This window comes from Chondrus crispus, genomic scaffold (genome assembly GCF_000350225.1).
Source record: "Chondrus crispus Stackhouse genomic scaffold, scaffold_46, whole genome shotgun sequence".
NCBI classification, from domain to species: Eukaryota; Rhodophyta; class Florideophyceae; order Gigartinales; family Gigartinaceae; genus Chondrus; species Chondrus crispus.
Window position 1 is genome coordinate 209,277 of NW_005179382.1, and position 16,669 is coordinate 225,945.

At 48.4% G+C, this 16,669-nt stretch overlaps 3 protein-coding genes across 3 annotated transcripts in view; 1 reads left to right on the forward strand and 2 right to left on the reverse strand.

Moving 5' to 3' along the window:
* The window catches only part of CHC_T00006570001 (hypothetical protein), a 1,841-nt gene extending 1,655 nt beyond the window's left edge, over positions 1-186 (reverse strand). The window contains exons 1-2 of the mRNA XM_005719274.1: positions 121-186; positions 1-51 (exon numbers count right to left, since the gene is read on the reverse strand). The exon at positions 1-51 is cut by the window's left edge and continues 1,471 nt beyond it. Coding sequence (XP_005719331.1) covers positions 1-51; positions 121-186 — 117 coding nt within the window. The remainder of the gene's footprint in view (positions 52-120) is intronic.
* Positions 187-292: 106 nt separating this feature from the next.
* On the forward strand, positions 293-478 carry CHC_T00006571001 (hypothetical protein). The gene has a single exon (XM_005719275.1). It carries the CDS (start codon positions 293-295, stop codon positions 476-478), a length of 186 nt encoding a protein of 61 aa, XP_005719332.1.
* A 4-nt stretch (positions 479-482) lies between these two features.
* Positions 483-662, reverse strand: CHC_T00006572001 (hypothetical protein). Its single transcript, XM_005719276.1, has one exon. The coding sequence runs from the start codon at positions 660-662 to the stop codon at positions 483-485; it is 180 nt and encodes a 59-aa protein (XP_005719333.1).
* Between the last annotated feature and the right edge of the window lie 16,007 nt (positions 663-16,669).

The following is a 16,669-nucleotide window of genomic DNA, read 5'->3' on the forward strand; positions in this document are numbered from 1 at the left end:
CCCCCCTCCCCCCCCCCCCCGCACAGCACGCTCCGACTGAGTTACCAGGTCCTCGTGCCGGCCGTCCTCGCAGCACGTGCGCATGAACCCCGCTTGGTCGCAATAGCCGTCGCGGTACACGCCGTGGGTGTGGCAGCTTCCCCACGTGTCAAGCAAAGTCATCGCCTCGCTCTCTGTCCGGTACATCTCTTCCACCGCCCGCGCCGGTACCGTGGCGTCGTCCCGCAACGTGGGGATCCCCCGATCGAAATGAAAAGATTTATACGCCTCGGTGTCCTAAGTTTCCCCGATCATGCGCGCCGTCATCTGCGAATACGCCCGCGTCAGTTCGGCGGGGATCCGCACGTGCTTGCCCTTCTTACGCGTTCATGTCAGCCCGTTTAAGATGAACACCGACAGATTAGCCAACATTTGCGCCACGTTCAACTTCAACCCCCCCGCCTTCGCCACGACTCGAATGGCAGAGCCGCGCGTTTGAGGTGTCACGTTCTTGAACTGTAGTTGCTCGAGCTTGTTGTAGTGCGCACATGCGATGCTCGTACCCTTCTCTTAGGGGAGATCGTTCGTGCCCGTGGAATAGACGTCTTCGCTGATGATGAGTTTCTGCCATGCGACTTCTTTCGAGAGACAGTGCGTTTCCATAGTCTTTCTGTCTCTTTCATATCTCGCGGGCTGAATTCCGGAAGCGCGTCGCCTGGCACAGTGAGGAAACTGACAAAGGGCAAGTCTATGCCGCTGACTTCTGGGGAGAGTGCATTTCAGGCAGGCCCCCATACCCAGTTGTTCCCCTCTGCCTCTTGTGTGTACTAACTAGCACTTTCGAATGCTCTAGAAGCCCTGTACGCCCGTATGTGGGCTCTCTTCCCCGTGGTGGGCAACGGTGACAGGGGGAAAGGGTGTGCGAATGCTGCTGCAACTATGCAGCACCGAGCCGAAATAAAGATGAAATGAGCAACTATTTAAGAGGACTGTTCCTGGAAAAGATATCTAAAGAGAAAGAGCAATAATTCGGGTTACACAAATAGAAGAATCTAAGACGGAAAGCATATCAACGATTGCGTTCTGATCCTATGGTTGTATGAAATGAAGTTCGCATGTAAAACATGTGGATTGAACAGGGGATTCCAGAGGAGCGGACATGACTTTTGACTTAAGGAGCAGCCCCAACGAGTCTGCTGAATACTCACTGAGAATAAGCTGCCGTAGATGATGTTCCGTCTCATATCTCTACCAACCTTGAGGATAATTATTCCATTTATCCGTCTCTCGCTCTCTTTGTTGTGCTACTTGTTGTGTGCGTTGTTGTTGTTCTCCGCTAGTTTCGCCAAAAATGCCCTTCGTCATGAGCGGCGCATTTTGGGAGATCTTTCAGCGATTGTCCCACACAAGTACTACGGAGGTGATTTTGCAAGAAGACGATGTAAAATATGGACACACAATACAAAACAAGAACAAGGAAAAAGACTGCTACTGAGAATATCCAACGAGGGGTAAAGTCAGCGATTGCATCACGCGCGATAAAGAAGAATAAATTTGCGGAACCGGGCAACAACATGCTTTCTGAGCGATGCGATTCGAAAAGGACGCAACTGAACTATAGTGTCTATTGGACCTTTGTCCTCATAATATGAGGACATTATTCGACCTATTTTATTCTTGACTTCGCTTCCTCCACAAGAAAGAAAAAGATACCCCCGCCGCCATACTTGACTTCTGACTTGGGGACAGAAAGATCTTTGTGAGAATTGCATGTTCTTCGTGGTCGTTTTTAGATATGTCTGGAAAAGAAGCTTTTTGAACCACCTTAAAACCGAATGAAAAATAACTTCGAAACCAAAAACGCCATTTTAAAAAGGGAACTGTGTACTCAATCTGCATTACCAGTGATGAGAACCCCGGGAAACGATGAGGTCTAGTGTCTATCGGACCGTTAGTCTTCATATCCCTGATGTTCCATGTGGTCAGTATACTGGACATAACGTAAAAATTAAAAAAAGTCAGATTTGCTCTAGTGTCCAGTATACTGGCCACAAGAGCGTTTTTAAACAGTCCATGGACGGTCCATTAACTCCATATTACAGAGGGTGTAAGACACAAGTTAATCTCATTCCACGAGAGTCGTCTTACAAGAGGCACCTTGAATTTCAATATTCCAAATCGGATAAATTTTCGAGGAGATACAACCAACCCCCTCCTCCAGTACTTGACAACATCAGCCCCTCTGAACTTTCTCCCTCAAATGGCTTCTCGTGATCTCATCGACGTTTTCATCGAGGATGATTCTACTCAAATGAATGTGCAGCAGCCAGTGGACGCAGTTGTACAAGGCGCTGTTAGCGTTTCTGGGCTGGATGCAAGCACCCCTGTACCGATGGCGGAAGGTGGCCCAAACTTGAGCCCTTTATCCAGACGAAGAGGGCGTGGAACGAGATATACCGCGACGACAGGCCAGGAACGAGCATTAACAGGCGGCATAACGCGCCGTGGGAGAGGGACAGGTACGGGTAGAGTCCGGGGCGGGGGCGCAGACGGGGCGCAGACGGGGCGCAGACGGGGTCGAGGAAGGGGGAGAGGTCGTGGGCGGGGCAGCTCTGCCCAGAATAATTCACATGTTCGTGACCCAAGCATCGGATGGACAGAAGTCAGGAAGCCTTGTTCTTCCGTAATGATGGAAAGAGAATTTACTGGAAGCATGATAGATGAGCGGGCGAGACTGTTTTGCAAGTCCGCCATTGTGAACATGAAAATGGAATGTACTGCAAAATGTCTATCCCTCACGAGGGTTGGGCTTGTGGTTTTATTTATGAATGATGTCCTAAAGCAATGTGTGCAATGGGTTAACGAGGGACTTGCACTGCGGGGTGACAGTGAGACAAAGGTGACACTCGCGGATGGATACCTCTATGTCTCAATACTGCTATTTTCGCATTGTACGGGGTTCAGTTTTGAGAAGGCCATTTCTATTCTACGTTTATCTGGAAGCATTTTTCCATCATTGTAACAGGCACGCTTCTTTGCAACTAACATTCTCACTTATTCTCCAACAGGGAGAGGGAATGATGGCAATTTTGTTTGGCAGTCGCAGCGGGACCAAACCAGGCAACTATCTGACTTCGAAACGTTGGCATTTAAGGAAACCATACGGGTATTTCTCTCCCCACTGCACCTTTTCGCAACTTTACATGATGACCTTTTTGAGACAAGGGCTGGTGATAATCAAGTGAAAATGATAAGTAGTCGGAAAGCCGATAAACAGGGCCATGCAGCCGACACGATCGCAGATGCATTGTTCAGAGTCCTATTGGGTATACGTTTCAGGCGCAGAGGTGAGAAACAATTGGACTCTGTTCGGAAACTGATCAACACTCTTGTCGATGGCCGAGGAGAGGAATCTCTAAGTGGTTGTTTTGTAACAGCCGATGGAGGGTATGGGAAGGAGGTGTTTATGCAAATTCTAACGAATCACAAGCTGGGTTTTAAACTGGTCATGCCAGAGCACTTGACAAAATGTCATCCTTTTGTTGCACGTTCTTTTCTGAAGCCATTTAGAGACGATGACATAGAGAAATTTGAGAGCGATCCACTACCTACAGAAGAGGTGGTACACGGACCAAGTACCCCGAGGGATACTCCGTTGTCAGAAGCCGTGTCTCCAGTCCCTAATGTACATAATGAACAAGGCATTTCTAGTATTGTAGACGGCGGTATTAATTCAACTGTGGAGGGACAAGGAACTGTTGGGGCTGATCAACACCAGGCTAATGACCGCCGTAAGAATTTCAATATTGATGATTCTCCAGGGCTTGGACCAGCATCTTTCTCTGCGCGTAAGCGAGTGCCCGAGTGTGCGAGGCTGGGAATACAAAAGGTATCAGCAATAGCTGTTCGTGAGCATGGAACAGAAAAGTATGGAAAGGTCCTATGGTTCCTGTACACTGTACCAGAACATGTACAGGACCGGTTGCATACGTGTTTAGCAGATCCAGAAGCTGGAATGAACACCATTCGCACTTTATTCGGGAGTGGAGGATCTGAGAGCAATGTTTTAAAGGCGGATTTAGAGACCCACCTTTCGCCTACATGTGAGATATTGACAGTTGTTCAACGGTGCGCCGACTGGTTTGTGCTCCGTCAGTTTAGGGTGACGGGGACAAATGCTGGAATTGTGCTGTTGAAAAGTTCTGTATTCAGAACAATAATAGGCCTCGAAACTACAGATGCACATAATGAATTGACGTGTAGGGAGTTGTTTGAAGTGTTCTTCAAGGGATGTTTCAGTTCCAAGGTTTCCACGGGAGCAATGATAAAAGGGAGTGCGAACGAAGGTGCTGCTTTAAGTGCTTTAACCTCTTTGCCATTTATTGTGACTGGATTTGAGTGCGGCATGCTGGCAAGGAAAAATACCCGATACTTGGCCTGCTCCCCAGATGGTATAGCAGTGGTTGACGCGCAAATATTACAGAAGTTTAACACAGAGGAGAGTCACCTTTTGACCGAGAATGGGATACCACTTGTGCTTGCGACGGTTGAAATCAAAACAAGGGTAGCCTCCAGAAGTTTAAACACTGCACTAGAGCTAGTTGTAGTACAATTCTGTACCACAACCGCCACGGGGAGATGATAACCGCGCGGGTGGACGGCTGTTACTGTGGCGAGCGGGCGTACACGCGCCCGCCGCCGTGTACAGTAGTACCCCAAGGGTCCGACGTGGGACAGCCGGTAGCACCGGGCGCGGCCACCGGTCACACGTGGTACAACCGTCGTGGGACAGCCCGTAACAGCGGGCGTGGCCACGGGTAACACGTGGTGCGACCGTCGGTCGGTATCGTGGCCATGGGCACACGTGTATAATCCGTATGGTGGCTAACTAGTAAGTAGTACTTAATGGCACAAATTAAGTAATTGTGTACAGTAGCTGGTACACAGTAAGTGGCAGCTACTGTAGCGGGACAGGTGTCCTGGCGTCCCATTTAGTGGTTAAGACCGGGGACACCTGCCTGTCCCAGTAAAGAGGAGGCAGACTCGCCTCCCTTCCCTTTACGACTAATTGCTATCCCGTTCCGGTTTCCCTTTTAGTCTAAGGCTTCGAACCCGTGACCGGCCGAACGGATCTAACACCACCGACTGGCTGCGCGTCACTGGCTGCGTGAGCCATCTCTCTTTTCGAGTCCATCCGTGCGGTTTGCGTTCGCGCGTGGGTTACCCAGCGGCGCATGCTCCCTTACCTCTAACCCCCCTCGTTCCGAGTGGTCGGGACGAAGATAGTTATACCACACTAGTAATAGGCGATGCTGTGTTTTGTGAAATCGGAGATGAAACAATTCAAATATGCATTCCAGAATCGCATACTGCCCAAGTGCTACATCAAATGATGACATTACACGTTAATGTGTCCATTTACCTAGCTGCAGGAGAGACATGGCTTCTCTAGGCGGTTTATATGCATTGTTTGGATGTTCATTTGGCTACTTGTCAATCCATTTTGACTGCACAAACTTCAGAACTGGTGCAATGGGCATACATAGAGGGGAGAACCGTCCCAGATTTTGTCAATCATGAATACAAGGAGTGTGTAGTGTCTAGGCATCAGTTTTGGAAACTGATCGATGACCGTGTCAAATTAGGTGGCCCTTTCCCTCCCTTGAAACTCTTCAAGCACGCGCCACAAAGTTTTTATTCAAAGACTAAGGCAGGCGTGGATGGGGCCACTCAACAAAGGGGAATCTTACGATCCTCTACGTCACACTTCCAGTGGGAACAAAAGCTCCTCTCCCAAATTCGGAAAACCATCGCCATTAATTCTTTCATAGGCTGGAAGATGTCGAGAAGGGTGGACCTTCTCGAATCCACAGAAGCATTTGAGTCATTAGAACAATACAAAAATGCACTTAACAAAGTGCAGGCAACGGTTGATATTATGTTTGATGTTTCTCAGGAACTTCTGAGTCATGCCGATCCCTCCAAGAAGATTCCAATGCAGTGGAGCCTCATTGGGAAATTAATAGGGGATCTTCTGAAGGTCGGGCACTAATCACGAAGGCTAAAGCACGGAAGCGGAATCGTCTTACATTTTACAACTCGACTGATGGACGGAAGCTGCGCTTAAATGTGAAAAGGCACTCCCCAATACAGAAAATAGGTGTCAATCGTTGCTCTTTGTGCGGGCAGAATCTGACAGGATACAGGGGACATCAGACATCCTACGTTTGGTCAATTTGTCCAGTACGACAACGTGTACAGCATACGCAGGGCTCCGCAAGAGCTGTTTTTCTATTTGGCATTCATCGAAAGTGGTTGAGACTCGACAATTGCCCCATCCTGTGTCTCGTAACATTGCTGCAGAACAAATTGAGACGGATTTGTCTGGAGCAAGAGCTTTCACAAGCCATAAGGGAGACAATGGTGCAAGTTGCAATGTTGTGGGAGAAGATGATGAAATTCAGCAAGCCACACCGACACCGAGAAGAGGTTTGAGAGTAAGGGCTAGGTCCTAATATTTCGCTAACACGGACCTGTGGCATGTCGAACGTTTGAGGCCGTCTTGAATGTGTAGAATAGAATGTGGAACCTTACTTTTATACAAGCTTTGGTTTCCTATGTGGCCAGTATACTGGCCATAAAGGATTTTTTCACTCTGAAACTTGGTCAGATAGCTCCAACTTTCGGTTACAGTTGAAGACCCATATTCAAGGCAACGTATCTCACGTTTTGTCCAATGAATGTAGCAAGTCTGCTGCGCCGTGTCACCTGGTTCGTTTCGGGGATGGACGGGATTGGAGTTACTTCTGTAGTTTTCAAGTTTGTGGCCAGTATACTGGCCACAAGGGAAAGCATTAGGGATACGAGGACAAAAGTTATTTTCTTTTTTCTAGTCACACACTGACTTTTTAATGGAAAGGCCCCAAGAGGATCACAGGCACAACTAACAACCTTGTTTATAATGTAAGCGGATTAATAGACGGAAAGAGCGATTCAGTACACACCACGCCACTTACATTGTACCCATTGTGCCCTAAGGGTAAGAATGTTGAACAGCCTTCCTCGAAGCTTAAGCGCCATATCAAACACTCAGAGATTCAATTTTGAGGAAGTCGAAGAATTGAGAGATACTGGGGAAGGTGAGCATGGTCTCTTGGTACAAGTCAAGTGGCTCCGCTTACCTGACGATTGTGATTTTGCTTGGGGGTCTATCGCAGAGCTGTACGAGGTCCATTAAAGAATTTCTTGGATTCTTCCACTAAAAAATAGTAGATCAGGCAAAACTATGTTGGGTCTTTCCTGAACTGCCAAATTTTCCAGTCGGCGTAAGGGGCTGTAGACCCGATTCGAGTGGCTCCCTTAGCTAATACAATTGCCACACTGACAGCTGATGAGTAATGGCTTGAGAGTAATGCTAATGCCAATGCATAGTCCCTCAAGAAATCAAAATGCTTAGCGAGGAGAAGACTACCTCGGTGTAAATCATCTTTTCTTGTTTAATGAACAGCTCTACATAGGATTTTAATTCGGTATGTATCTCTATAAAAGCCAAGGTCTCCAAGAAGGAGAAGGGCATCGAGGGAACAGCATCGTTCTTGGGGTTGTCTTTTGGTCAGATCTTGAGTGTCTACATCTCTCTATACGTCATCGACATTATCCTGGCGCAAGATGGCATTACGTTCCGCAGCACCCTTCCGGAATATGAAACAAGAGGTGGGAGTGACCATGCCTCGCACGCGGACTAAGGCTGAAGCAGTTCAACTACGAAGAGAATTGTTTCTGTACAATCTCGCCGTGTAATTATATAACCGATGAGTATTTTTCGACGAATCGTTCGCAGTGCTACTGGTTTTGTCTTTTATTGAAGAGAGTTGGCGAAGGCGATATTGCTGTAGAAACGCAAAAGATTGCAAAAGGGTCATGGATCGGCGATAATGACCAATTGGAGCAATAGGCCAAAACATCGCCTTTATTGACATTCTTCCATCATGAACTGTGTCATCTATGACCCGTTTATCTTTGAAATTAAATCGGAACACAGGTCCTCTGACACTTGATAGTGTATTTGTCACTTCAGTACCGTTATTCAGCATTAACTATTCCCGTAGGTGGACACATTGGTCGTCTACAAGCATGTCGCGACTTACAAGACATGTACAGTATTTGTCAGGAGCTGTATCTCACCCATCATGGACATATCATGGGAGGAGGAAACGGGAAGTAATGTCCAGCAGTCCAGAGGCATGGACATAGTCCCGTCGAGGTTCTTTTACAATCTTTAGTTTGAAAATATTGCGATATAAAAGAGAGTCTTTGGGATGCTCAACTAAACATATGACCACCACCAAAAACTGCGACTTCCCCTCAACTTTCCATAAACAGCCAACAACTTCTTCACCAAGAAGTCACCAGATTGATGGACAAGTGACTGGGAGCCAGAGGGAAGCAGGGCCATGCCGTTGAAACAGAAAAAGCAAGAGTTTAGCAAGCAAACTGTCTTTGAATACGTCAGAGGCGGGTATTGATTCCGATGTTTTGGACTGGGCGTCACAAAGCTCCTTGGATAGCTTGCAATAGTTTTTGGAATTCGATGAAGATGAGGAATGTTGCGATGGAGATGACTGCGAGTAAAAATATGTGAGATCTACCGCCTGTAACACACATAAGCTCTTTTACATCTCTAAAGGCAACTTTGAATACTTTTATTGAGGATAGGGCTTTACAAAAGACGCGTTATAGCAATTACAACTGCGAAAATGACCTTAACGATGGCAAATGATAAAATATTTATAGTACGGAAACACATAAGTGTAGGAGAATTGTGCATGTTTTGAGACCTTTCAATGATGCCATTTATGTCTTATAGCGACAGAAAACCGGCATACAGACATGGAAGATAACATCGCATGCACTCAAAAGGAAAAAGATACACTTAAGTTCTTTAGAATCTCGACGGGTGTACCGTAGCAGTGGATTGGTCATTTTGATTCTTTGAGGCGCCCATAGAATCACACGAACCTCTCTATTTCACCAGTGGCTACAACTTCTTCTGTATTGCCATCGGTTGATTGGATAAAAATGGTTCTTTTATTTCCTATTTTCTTGTCCCCCCAAATTTTGATGTATGATAACCCATTAAATTTAGCATTTGCCATCTTTTGGGGTTTTCGTCGCATCTGCGCCATGACTGAGGACCTCCAAAACTCGCTGCATATGAGTTTTTCTTGAGTTTTGACAGCCTCTGTAGCGCTTCGGCCTCAAACCCCACACCACCACCATTCCTCTAACCATCTGCGCCCTTCACACAACGTCACACATCCCCTGCAAAGCCCTTTCAAACTCAAGTATGGGCTCCTCGTTTGTCTCTAACGCACGCGAAGAACTGCCTGGCACACCTGTATCTATCCTTGACACTGGATCTATCGAAGTCATCTCTCGCATTGCTACAAACGACCAAGTTTAGTAGGGCGTCCTGTTTTGCGTTTGGGCAACCCAGTCGCCCGACTGTTAGCAAAGTGGGGACAGTATTGGGACACAATCGCTCCCATTCCGATGGATAGAATCCTGTTATGGACTTAGAGATACTGCTATGAGCATCGAGAAGACTTTGTAGACGCTCGATTTTAGGAGACAATAGGTTCAGGGAGAATTCCTGCTTATCCACATCTCCTGTTGTGTCGTCAAATAGGTTGATGTGCATGCTCGAGGCTTGTGAAGCTTGCTGGTGTTGCTTTGAGATGGAAATCAGGTTCTGTAGAACGGGCCGTGTGCTCAAGGCGATGTCCGTTTCTGCGTCGGAAGATGATGAGTCGTCAACGGCCATACTGTACTGGCTGGTTTGGGCTGTACGAAATTCACACGAGGATGGGTTGAAGCGCCTTCCAGGCTGATTAGGGTGACCCCACCGCCAACAAAATTTCTGTCCTAAAATTCCAACCACTAAAGTTTGGACCGATGGACTAAAGTTCGGACCGATGGAAGAGATTTTGAACCCCACCGCGCCAGCATTTGTCCTAAAGTTTAGAATTTGGGAAGGATTCTTTTCCAAACCAAAATTATTTGGTCGAGATTTTTGTCCAAAGCGCCGTTTGGGCGAGCTTCGTTCTATAGTAACGGTACAGAAAACATCTGAATTTCATGTGCTTACAGCTCTACCAAAGCTCTTCCAAATGGCTTTGGGGCTGTTTTGACTGAAGTCCCATCAATAGTGTGGGACGCAAAAAGGAGTGTTGTGCAGCCTTCGCTCGTGGACATTTCCCATCTTCTCCCTCCTTCTCGTCTTCTGAGAAGTGCAGGCAATGGCTGAGGTGGTTACTAGGACTGATGACTCGGCAGTAAGAGTGAGGAAAAAGGGTAAGGGACTGGGGTGGTCAGACGAGGAGAATCTTGCCCTGTGCGTTGCTGAGAGCGCAGTTCCAGAGTCCATAACAGGAATTGAAAGCGTGGTGTACTTGCCGAGTTGATAATTCCCAAACAGGAGCCTACATATTATGGAGAGCGGGCAAGTGACGAGCAAAAGTTGCCGCCAATTGTGGAACAGACGCGTGCAGTAGCTTGCGTCTTTGCGCCAAATGTATTTCTACGACATACATGTAGCCTAATTGGGGTGACCCTGAATATGATAGATGTATCGTGTTACAGGCGCGGTGGGGTTCATCTCTGAATCACCACCTCCCCCGAAGCGCGGCTTGATTAAAAGATAGTAGATCCAATTACCGGAGGACAACTGTCTGCTTTTTGCGATTTTGGGCAAGACGCGGTGGGGTCACCCTTATGACATGGAGATGGCTTGCTGCACACGGCTTATGAAAACTCGTGGTAGAATTTACAGTTTTATAATTTACTTTGCGACCCACCAGTTTTGGTTTCTGCAACCAAGAACACGCGTTTACTTTGCGGACAACGTTAGTATATTCCTGCTTTCTGTTCTTCCGCGTGTATCGTCGTTACAATTTTCTCCATTACATTTTTATTTATCCACGTGAAAAAAACAAGATAGAAGGAGAGGCATTTGCACTTAGTCCCTCAGAAGAGGTGAATGGCGCGAGATATGGGTACACTTCACTATTGATGAGTGACTCTCTCTGAGCAGTGCGTTCCCCACAATACGGAGCAATGCGTCCTGTTGCTTTACATACTCAGTGAGTGAGACGCTTTCGGCAATGAATGCCACAAAACGCATTGAGCTGGTGGCGATGCGTACCTTGTGATCGACAATAAACGTTTTGTACACGTTTGTACGCAGTGCGTATTCGTACTTCGCACCGTGCGCTGTGCTGTAGCGTACAGCACCAGCTGTGCTGTAGCGTACCGTTACTTAGGGTACTGTTACAGGTATAACCTGCAAGCGCAATCCGCAGGATGTTGAGCAGTGATCTCCGGACAAATCAGACAGACTTGCTGCTCAGGAGATACACGAATGGATAAATCAACAAAAACAGATGAACCCAATTTAGTCACACAGCACGTAGTCAAAGCCTAACGCGCAATAACAGTTGCAGATCTGCAACAAACACAATAGAAAACAGCCGTCCTGCGAGCCAACAGCTGCAGCCTCAACGACAGACCACGGTGGGAATCAGCAAACAACCGCAACAGCTGTCACAGCCAAACTAGCGACGACTCAGACGCCAGCGTGCTTCCCCCCCTCCTCCTTCGCTCGCACCCCGCTTCCCTCCATCCTTCTCAAATACCCCATCCTATGTCCCTTCGACCACCAGCCAGGAACTGACAGACCCCTCTCACCTGCCACGTTCACCGCGTCCTCCCTTGTCCAACGGACGTCTAGACCTCTTTGCCAAGTCCCTTCCACGATCCCTTTTGACTCGAACGGTTGCGTCCAGCCATGAAGCAAGATCCACAATTGAAACATGTCTTGGAATGAACAGCACTGCAATCGACCGGTGTGTCCGCACACTGCGCAATTTGCAGTGTCAGCACCTACACGTTTTCGTACTGCCAATCCCGATTACTCACTATGGTTGATCCAGATTCCTCATCCGCTGCCCACAACGTGCAACAGTACCCTGCCCCGAGGGGGCAATTTGGTAGTTATTTTGACGGAGCCTAACAAGTGTTTTATGGCACTATTCTGGGCTACAAAAAAACGTCTGCTACAGCCAGTGGGATGTCCATGTGCCATAGACGACGAAAGGACGCGGGCGAAAACAACCTGTTCGAAGCCATTTGACATTTTCACACACGTGCAGAAAGGGCTCAAATGAGAAAAGGGGCAATTTGGTAATTTTAGTTATGAACCGGAAAGCGACAACAGAGATTGCACAACCTCATCTTCACCGCCTTTATCCTTCCTGAAGGCATGCTTCGAGAGTGTACGGCTCATTGCCGCACCGTATCTCGCCCCAAACGTGGGCGACAAATGCTCGTCGCCTGCGGAAGAGAGCGGGATCTGGTTTACTGATCCGGACGTTGACATTGCACGTCCATTTTCACTCGACAATCGCAGCTGTACGCGCTTGCGTTCCCGTTCTGCCTTCTTCTCACCTTTGAGTCGCCTTTCAGTAGCTAGTTTTACGTCTCTCTCTTTTCGGCTTTCAATTATTTCGTCCAAAGTCAGATAGAGAGCAGGTGTCCCTATTTGCAAATCAACACTCTTCGGACGACTTGCGGTCGAACTCCTACTTTTCGAGGAACGTGTGCTTGTCATAAGGATTTTGTTCACACTCCTGCTCTTGCTCGACAATATTTCAACATCACGGAGTCCTGATGTGGGGTCATTTGCTGCCTCCAAAGTGTTTTGAGCTTGCGAAAAGTCTGATTGTCGGGGTTGCGAGTTCTATTTGCGACATTTACTAAAGCTGCCTGGCAACTTTTCGGGTTATATGACACCGCATTTGGTCCTTGTCTCTTAAACCTGTCGGGAAATGAGAAGTTCATTGGCCATAACCCCGTCTTTTCGAAGCTCAACTTAATCTATCAACAGTGATATCACTGTAAGCCAATGTCGCCACCATCAGATTTGAAGGGAATGGCATGTTATTTCGGTCTGTTGGAGTGGCAAGATCCATCCAATCATTACATTCTTACCCTCTACAATGAAAAAGGGTGGTATTTTGTGACCAGACGCAGAAACAGCCACCACAATTGTAATATGCTTGTTGTTTTTCCTAGTTTGACAAGCCACATACCCGCCCCGATTGGTAAGTGAGGTCCCAAATACTTTAGTTCTCACTCCATATTGGCAGTATACAGCTGTCTCGTCTAGGTTACAAAGCCGCGTCAGGTCCCTGAATATGCCTGGATGGGAATTTTGAACTTTTTTCAATGCTTCAGAGAACGTTGACAGATGTGTGAAATTCTCAGCCGCCAACGTTGCCACATCTTTGTTCTCACTTTTTCGGTAAGTGATGTCTCTATTCACTGCCCGCCAGTGCTGGATGGTGTCTTGAGATGGGCTGCCAGATTCTGTGCCAAATCCTGGATGCCCATCAGACGCTATCTCAGTCATAATATTCCGCACATCACTATTTGAAAGTGCGAAACCCTTTTCAGCTGCATACAAAATCCGTTTCTTAATCAAACTAGACTCTTGTTCACTAATAACTGGGCAGCGTCCTCTGCGATGGGCTTCGGGAGATAGGTGGGCGTCGATTTTTGATTCATCATGCTCTTGCAGAGCGTGATAAATGCGATCTACTGTTGCCCGGGGTAGTCGTGTCGCTCTCACGACGACGGACCTTTTCATACCTGTACGAAAGAGTGCGGTGGCTTTCTCTCGCTCCGTTTTTGTCAATGCGTCGCGTGCTTGTCTTGTTTTTTCAATCGCATTCTGTATTCGCATGGAGATTCCCATGACTCACGCAATTATGGAGTTGAAGTCATGATGTCGGTGCTACAGGAGAGAGGTTCATGAAGGTTGGGACGCCTTGGCGTAGCAGGAGTTTGAATTTTGCCGGACTTCTGCAACGCAGGGCAACGACGGAGGACGTACTAAGTTGTACGAGTAGTGTTGGCATGTGGACGGAGCGTTTTGGAGAATATGGAAGGGGAAGACTAAAAATTACCAAATTGCCCGATTACCAAATTGCCCCTTTCAGGAAGGGTACAGCACCAGGGGAGGGGAGGGCGGTGTCGAGCAGTAAAGCTCATTGAATACTGACAAGAGTTAGGCTGCCCTCGGTACAAAGCGCCCTATTTCAGAGGCAAGGCAGCTTTTTATTTCTGAAATGTTTCAGAAGAATGTGAGAAGATAGACGGAGCAATGCCTCCCTCGATACAACGCCCCTTATTTGCTTTTAGAGAGGATGCGCCTTACTCCGGATATCTGCCTCTACTGCAGAGTGGAAGGGTACGTGTAGCTCAATGTGCCTGTCAGGCCGGAACCAGGGTCCAACGGTCCAGCGACAACACAACCAACAAACAACAACCAACAAGAGTTGCCGACGGCACAGCCCTACGGAGCGTCCGATTCTCCCTTTCCCTTTAAGTGGGTTTGCGGCCCACAGTAGCTCAAGTCCCTAATAGGGGGGGCAAAAGGAAGAGGCCCGCCCCAGGACGAATGGTGGTAGAGTCTTGTACAGGCAGCTGCTCGGCGAGTTCGGGGCGGTAATTAGGAAGCCGGGCCCGATGGGTCGTAAATCCAATGCTCGCGGAGCGCCTGTTACACCTTATACCCTTGATAAGATCTTTGACGGGGGCGTCGCAACGCAGCCCGACGGGAATTAGCAAACACGTAGCAGCGCTACACCTCCGTACTGCCCGATGGCAAAGTACAGACAACGGAACAGTCGCAACCTGTATCCGATGGAACCAACACTGTCCTGTATACACAACAGGACCTTCGAGGGAAACGTCGTTGCAACAGCCTCCGTCGGTGGTCAAAAACAAGTAGCAGCGCTACACCCACGTGTCGCCCGATGGCAAAGACACCTACACCGGTCCGGTCGCAACCAAAGCCGATGGCACCAACACAAGATAAGGGAATAGAAATAGAGATAGAAATAGAAAGGGATAGGTGAAATAAGGAAAAGGAAAGGGAACCCGGGAGCGCAAAGGATAACGTAATCTGTGGTAAAAGGGAGCGTCTTGGGAAAGACGGACTTCGACCAAGGCGATATTCAACTCTGGCAACTCGGGTTACCTTTACTGACTTGGTCGTCAGAGGGCTAAGGTATATATCGCCCGCCGGAGCCAGTACAGTAGCTCGCGGCGCTAGATCCTAGATCTAATCTAGTGTCAGCAAAATTAATGCCAACTAATTAACTAAATAAAATAAAATAATTAAAAATTAAAACTGTGCAATTATTCACACGTGTGTCCCCCAACCCGGACTACTTTTCATATCCAAATATTTTCCTTTCTTTTCACCCCCCTTTTCAGGTGCGTATTGCACTACATATCCCCCTTCTGAGCGTCCTTGCACATCGGCTACACTCCTTGATCTCCAACTCCTTCTCTTCTCGACCCCTTCTTTCTCCATTCCTGACCGACGGTCTCCGCATGAGCAATGACAAGACGAATCCCACGTGTCCTCCACCTCCTGAGCTCGCGGGCGAAAATACTGCCCGTCGACGCACCGGTGTCGGCTTCGCGAACAAGTCTCGCGCTTCCGTCGACCTCCCTCCTATACCCCGACGTCCCATTCGGACGCCTCCGACCCGGCCTTTCATCCAGGTTATCATCCCTCTTGGGTAGCCCGCCACTACCCCTCGCTCGAAGAGCTACAGGAAAAAATCATGCACGAACATCCTTCCTTATTTGCCTCGGCCCAGTGGTTCTCCTCCGTGGGTATTCGCGACGTTTCCAAAATCGAACACCAATTCGCCGACGACGCGGGCATGCTTCCCGGTAATCTCCCTGTGCTTGCTATCCGCTCCTTTGACTGGCGAACCCGTATAGCAATTCCGACTTCCATCCTACGTTATCCTCCCCCACGGGGCCGTCTCACTCTCTCCCTGCGATTTATGGAGGCCGTATTCGCTCGGCTTGCCATCCCCATTTCCGACACCCTCATACCCTCGTCATACGGTTGCGACACTTGGCGTTGTCGTACAGAGGGCGAACGCCTCTACTTAGACAATCTCATTGATATCACCTTTGGTGACCCTGCCGCCGAGGCGGATCGCCTGTGGCGAAACCGACATACTGTCACATCCGATGCCATTTTCTGGACCGAACCCATTATCCCTTCGAATTTCCGTCATTTAAAACGCGGGGGTATTTTCTTCTTTCAGAACACAGTGCGCTTTGAACGGCGTACTCGGTCTGATACGGAGTACTTCATCGGCTACCAAATGGTAGAGGCGCGCGAGATTTCCCGTCAGCATTATGCAAGTCGTTACCAGCGCATCCCCTCATGGTGGAGCCAGTACGAGGTGAGTCAAGGCTTTTGGGCCGAAATGGGACCCATACTCACGTACTATGGCAGCTACCTGCGGGATCCGCAACACGGCTTATGGGTGGTCTTCCTCACAGAGTGGTGCGTCAAAGTAGCTGCGACCTCTTGTGGGAGACCTACGATTGCTGGCGCCTGTGGCACCTCCCCGCGAAGCTGATAGCACAAATGCGTCTATTGGACTTCTCTGTCCCTCTGGGTGGCTCTGATTTCAATCGCGAAATACGCTCCCTCCTTGATACGATCGAGGCGTGGATTGGGACTGTGTCGCTCCGCAAAACTCCTCTCGATCTTTCAATCGCCAACGTCCCTCTTTCTCCCCTGGTCGAAACCACC

Excerpts from the sequence above, each read along its gene's own strand:
- CHC_T00006571001 (XM_005719275.1), top strand. The coding sequence starts at position 293 with ATGCGCGCCGTCATCTGCGAATACGCCCGCGTCAGTTCGGCGGGGATC.
- CHC_T00006572001 (XM_005719276.1), bottom strand. The coding sequence starts at position 662 with ATGAAAGAGACAGAAAGACTATGGAAACGCACTGTCTCTCGAAAGAAG.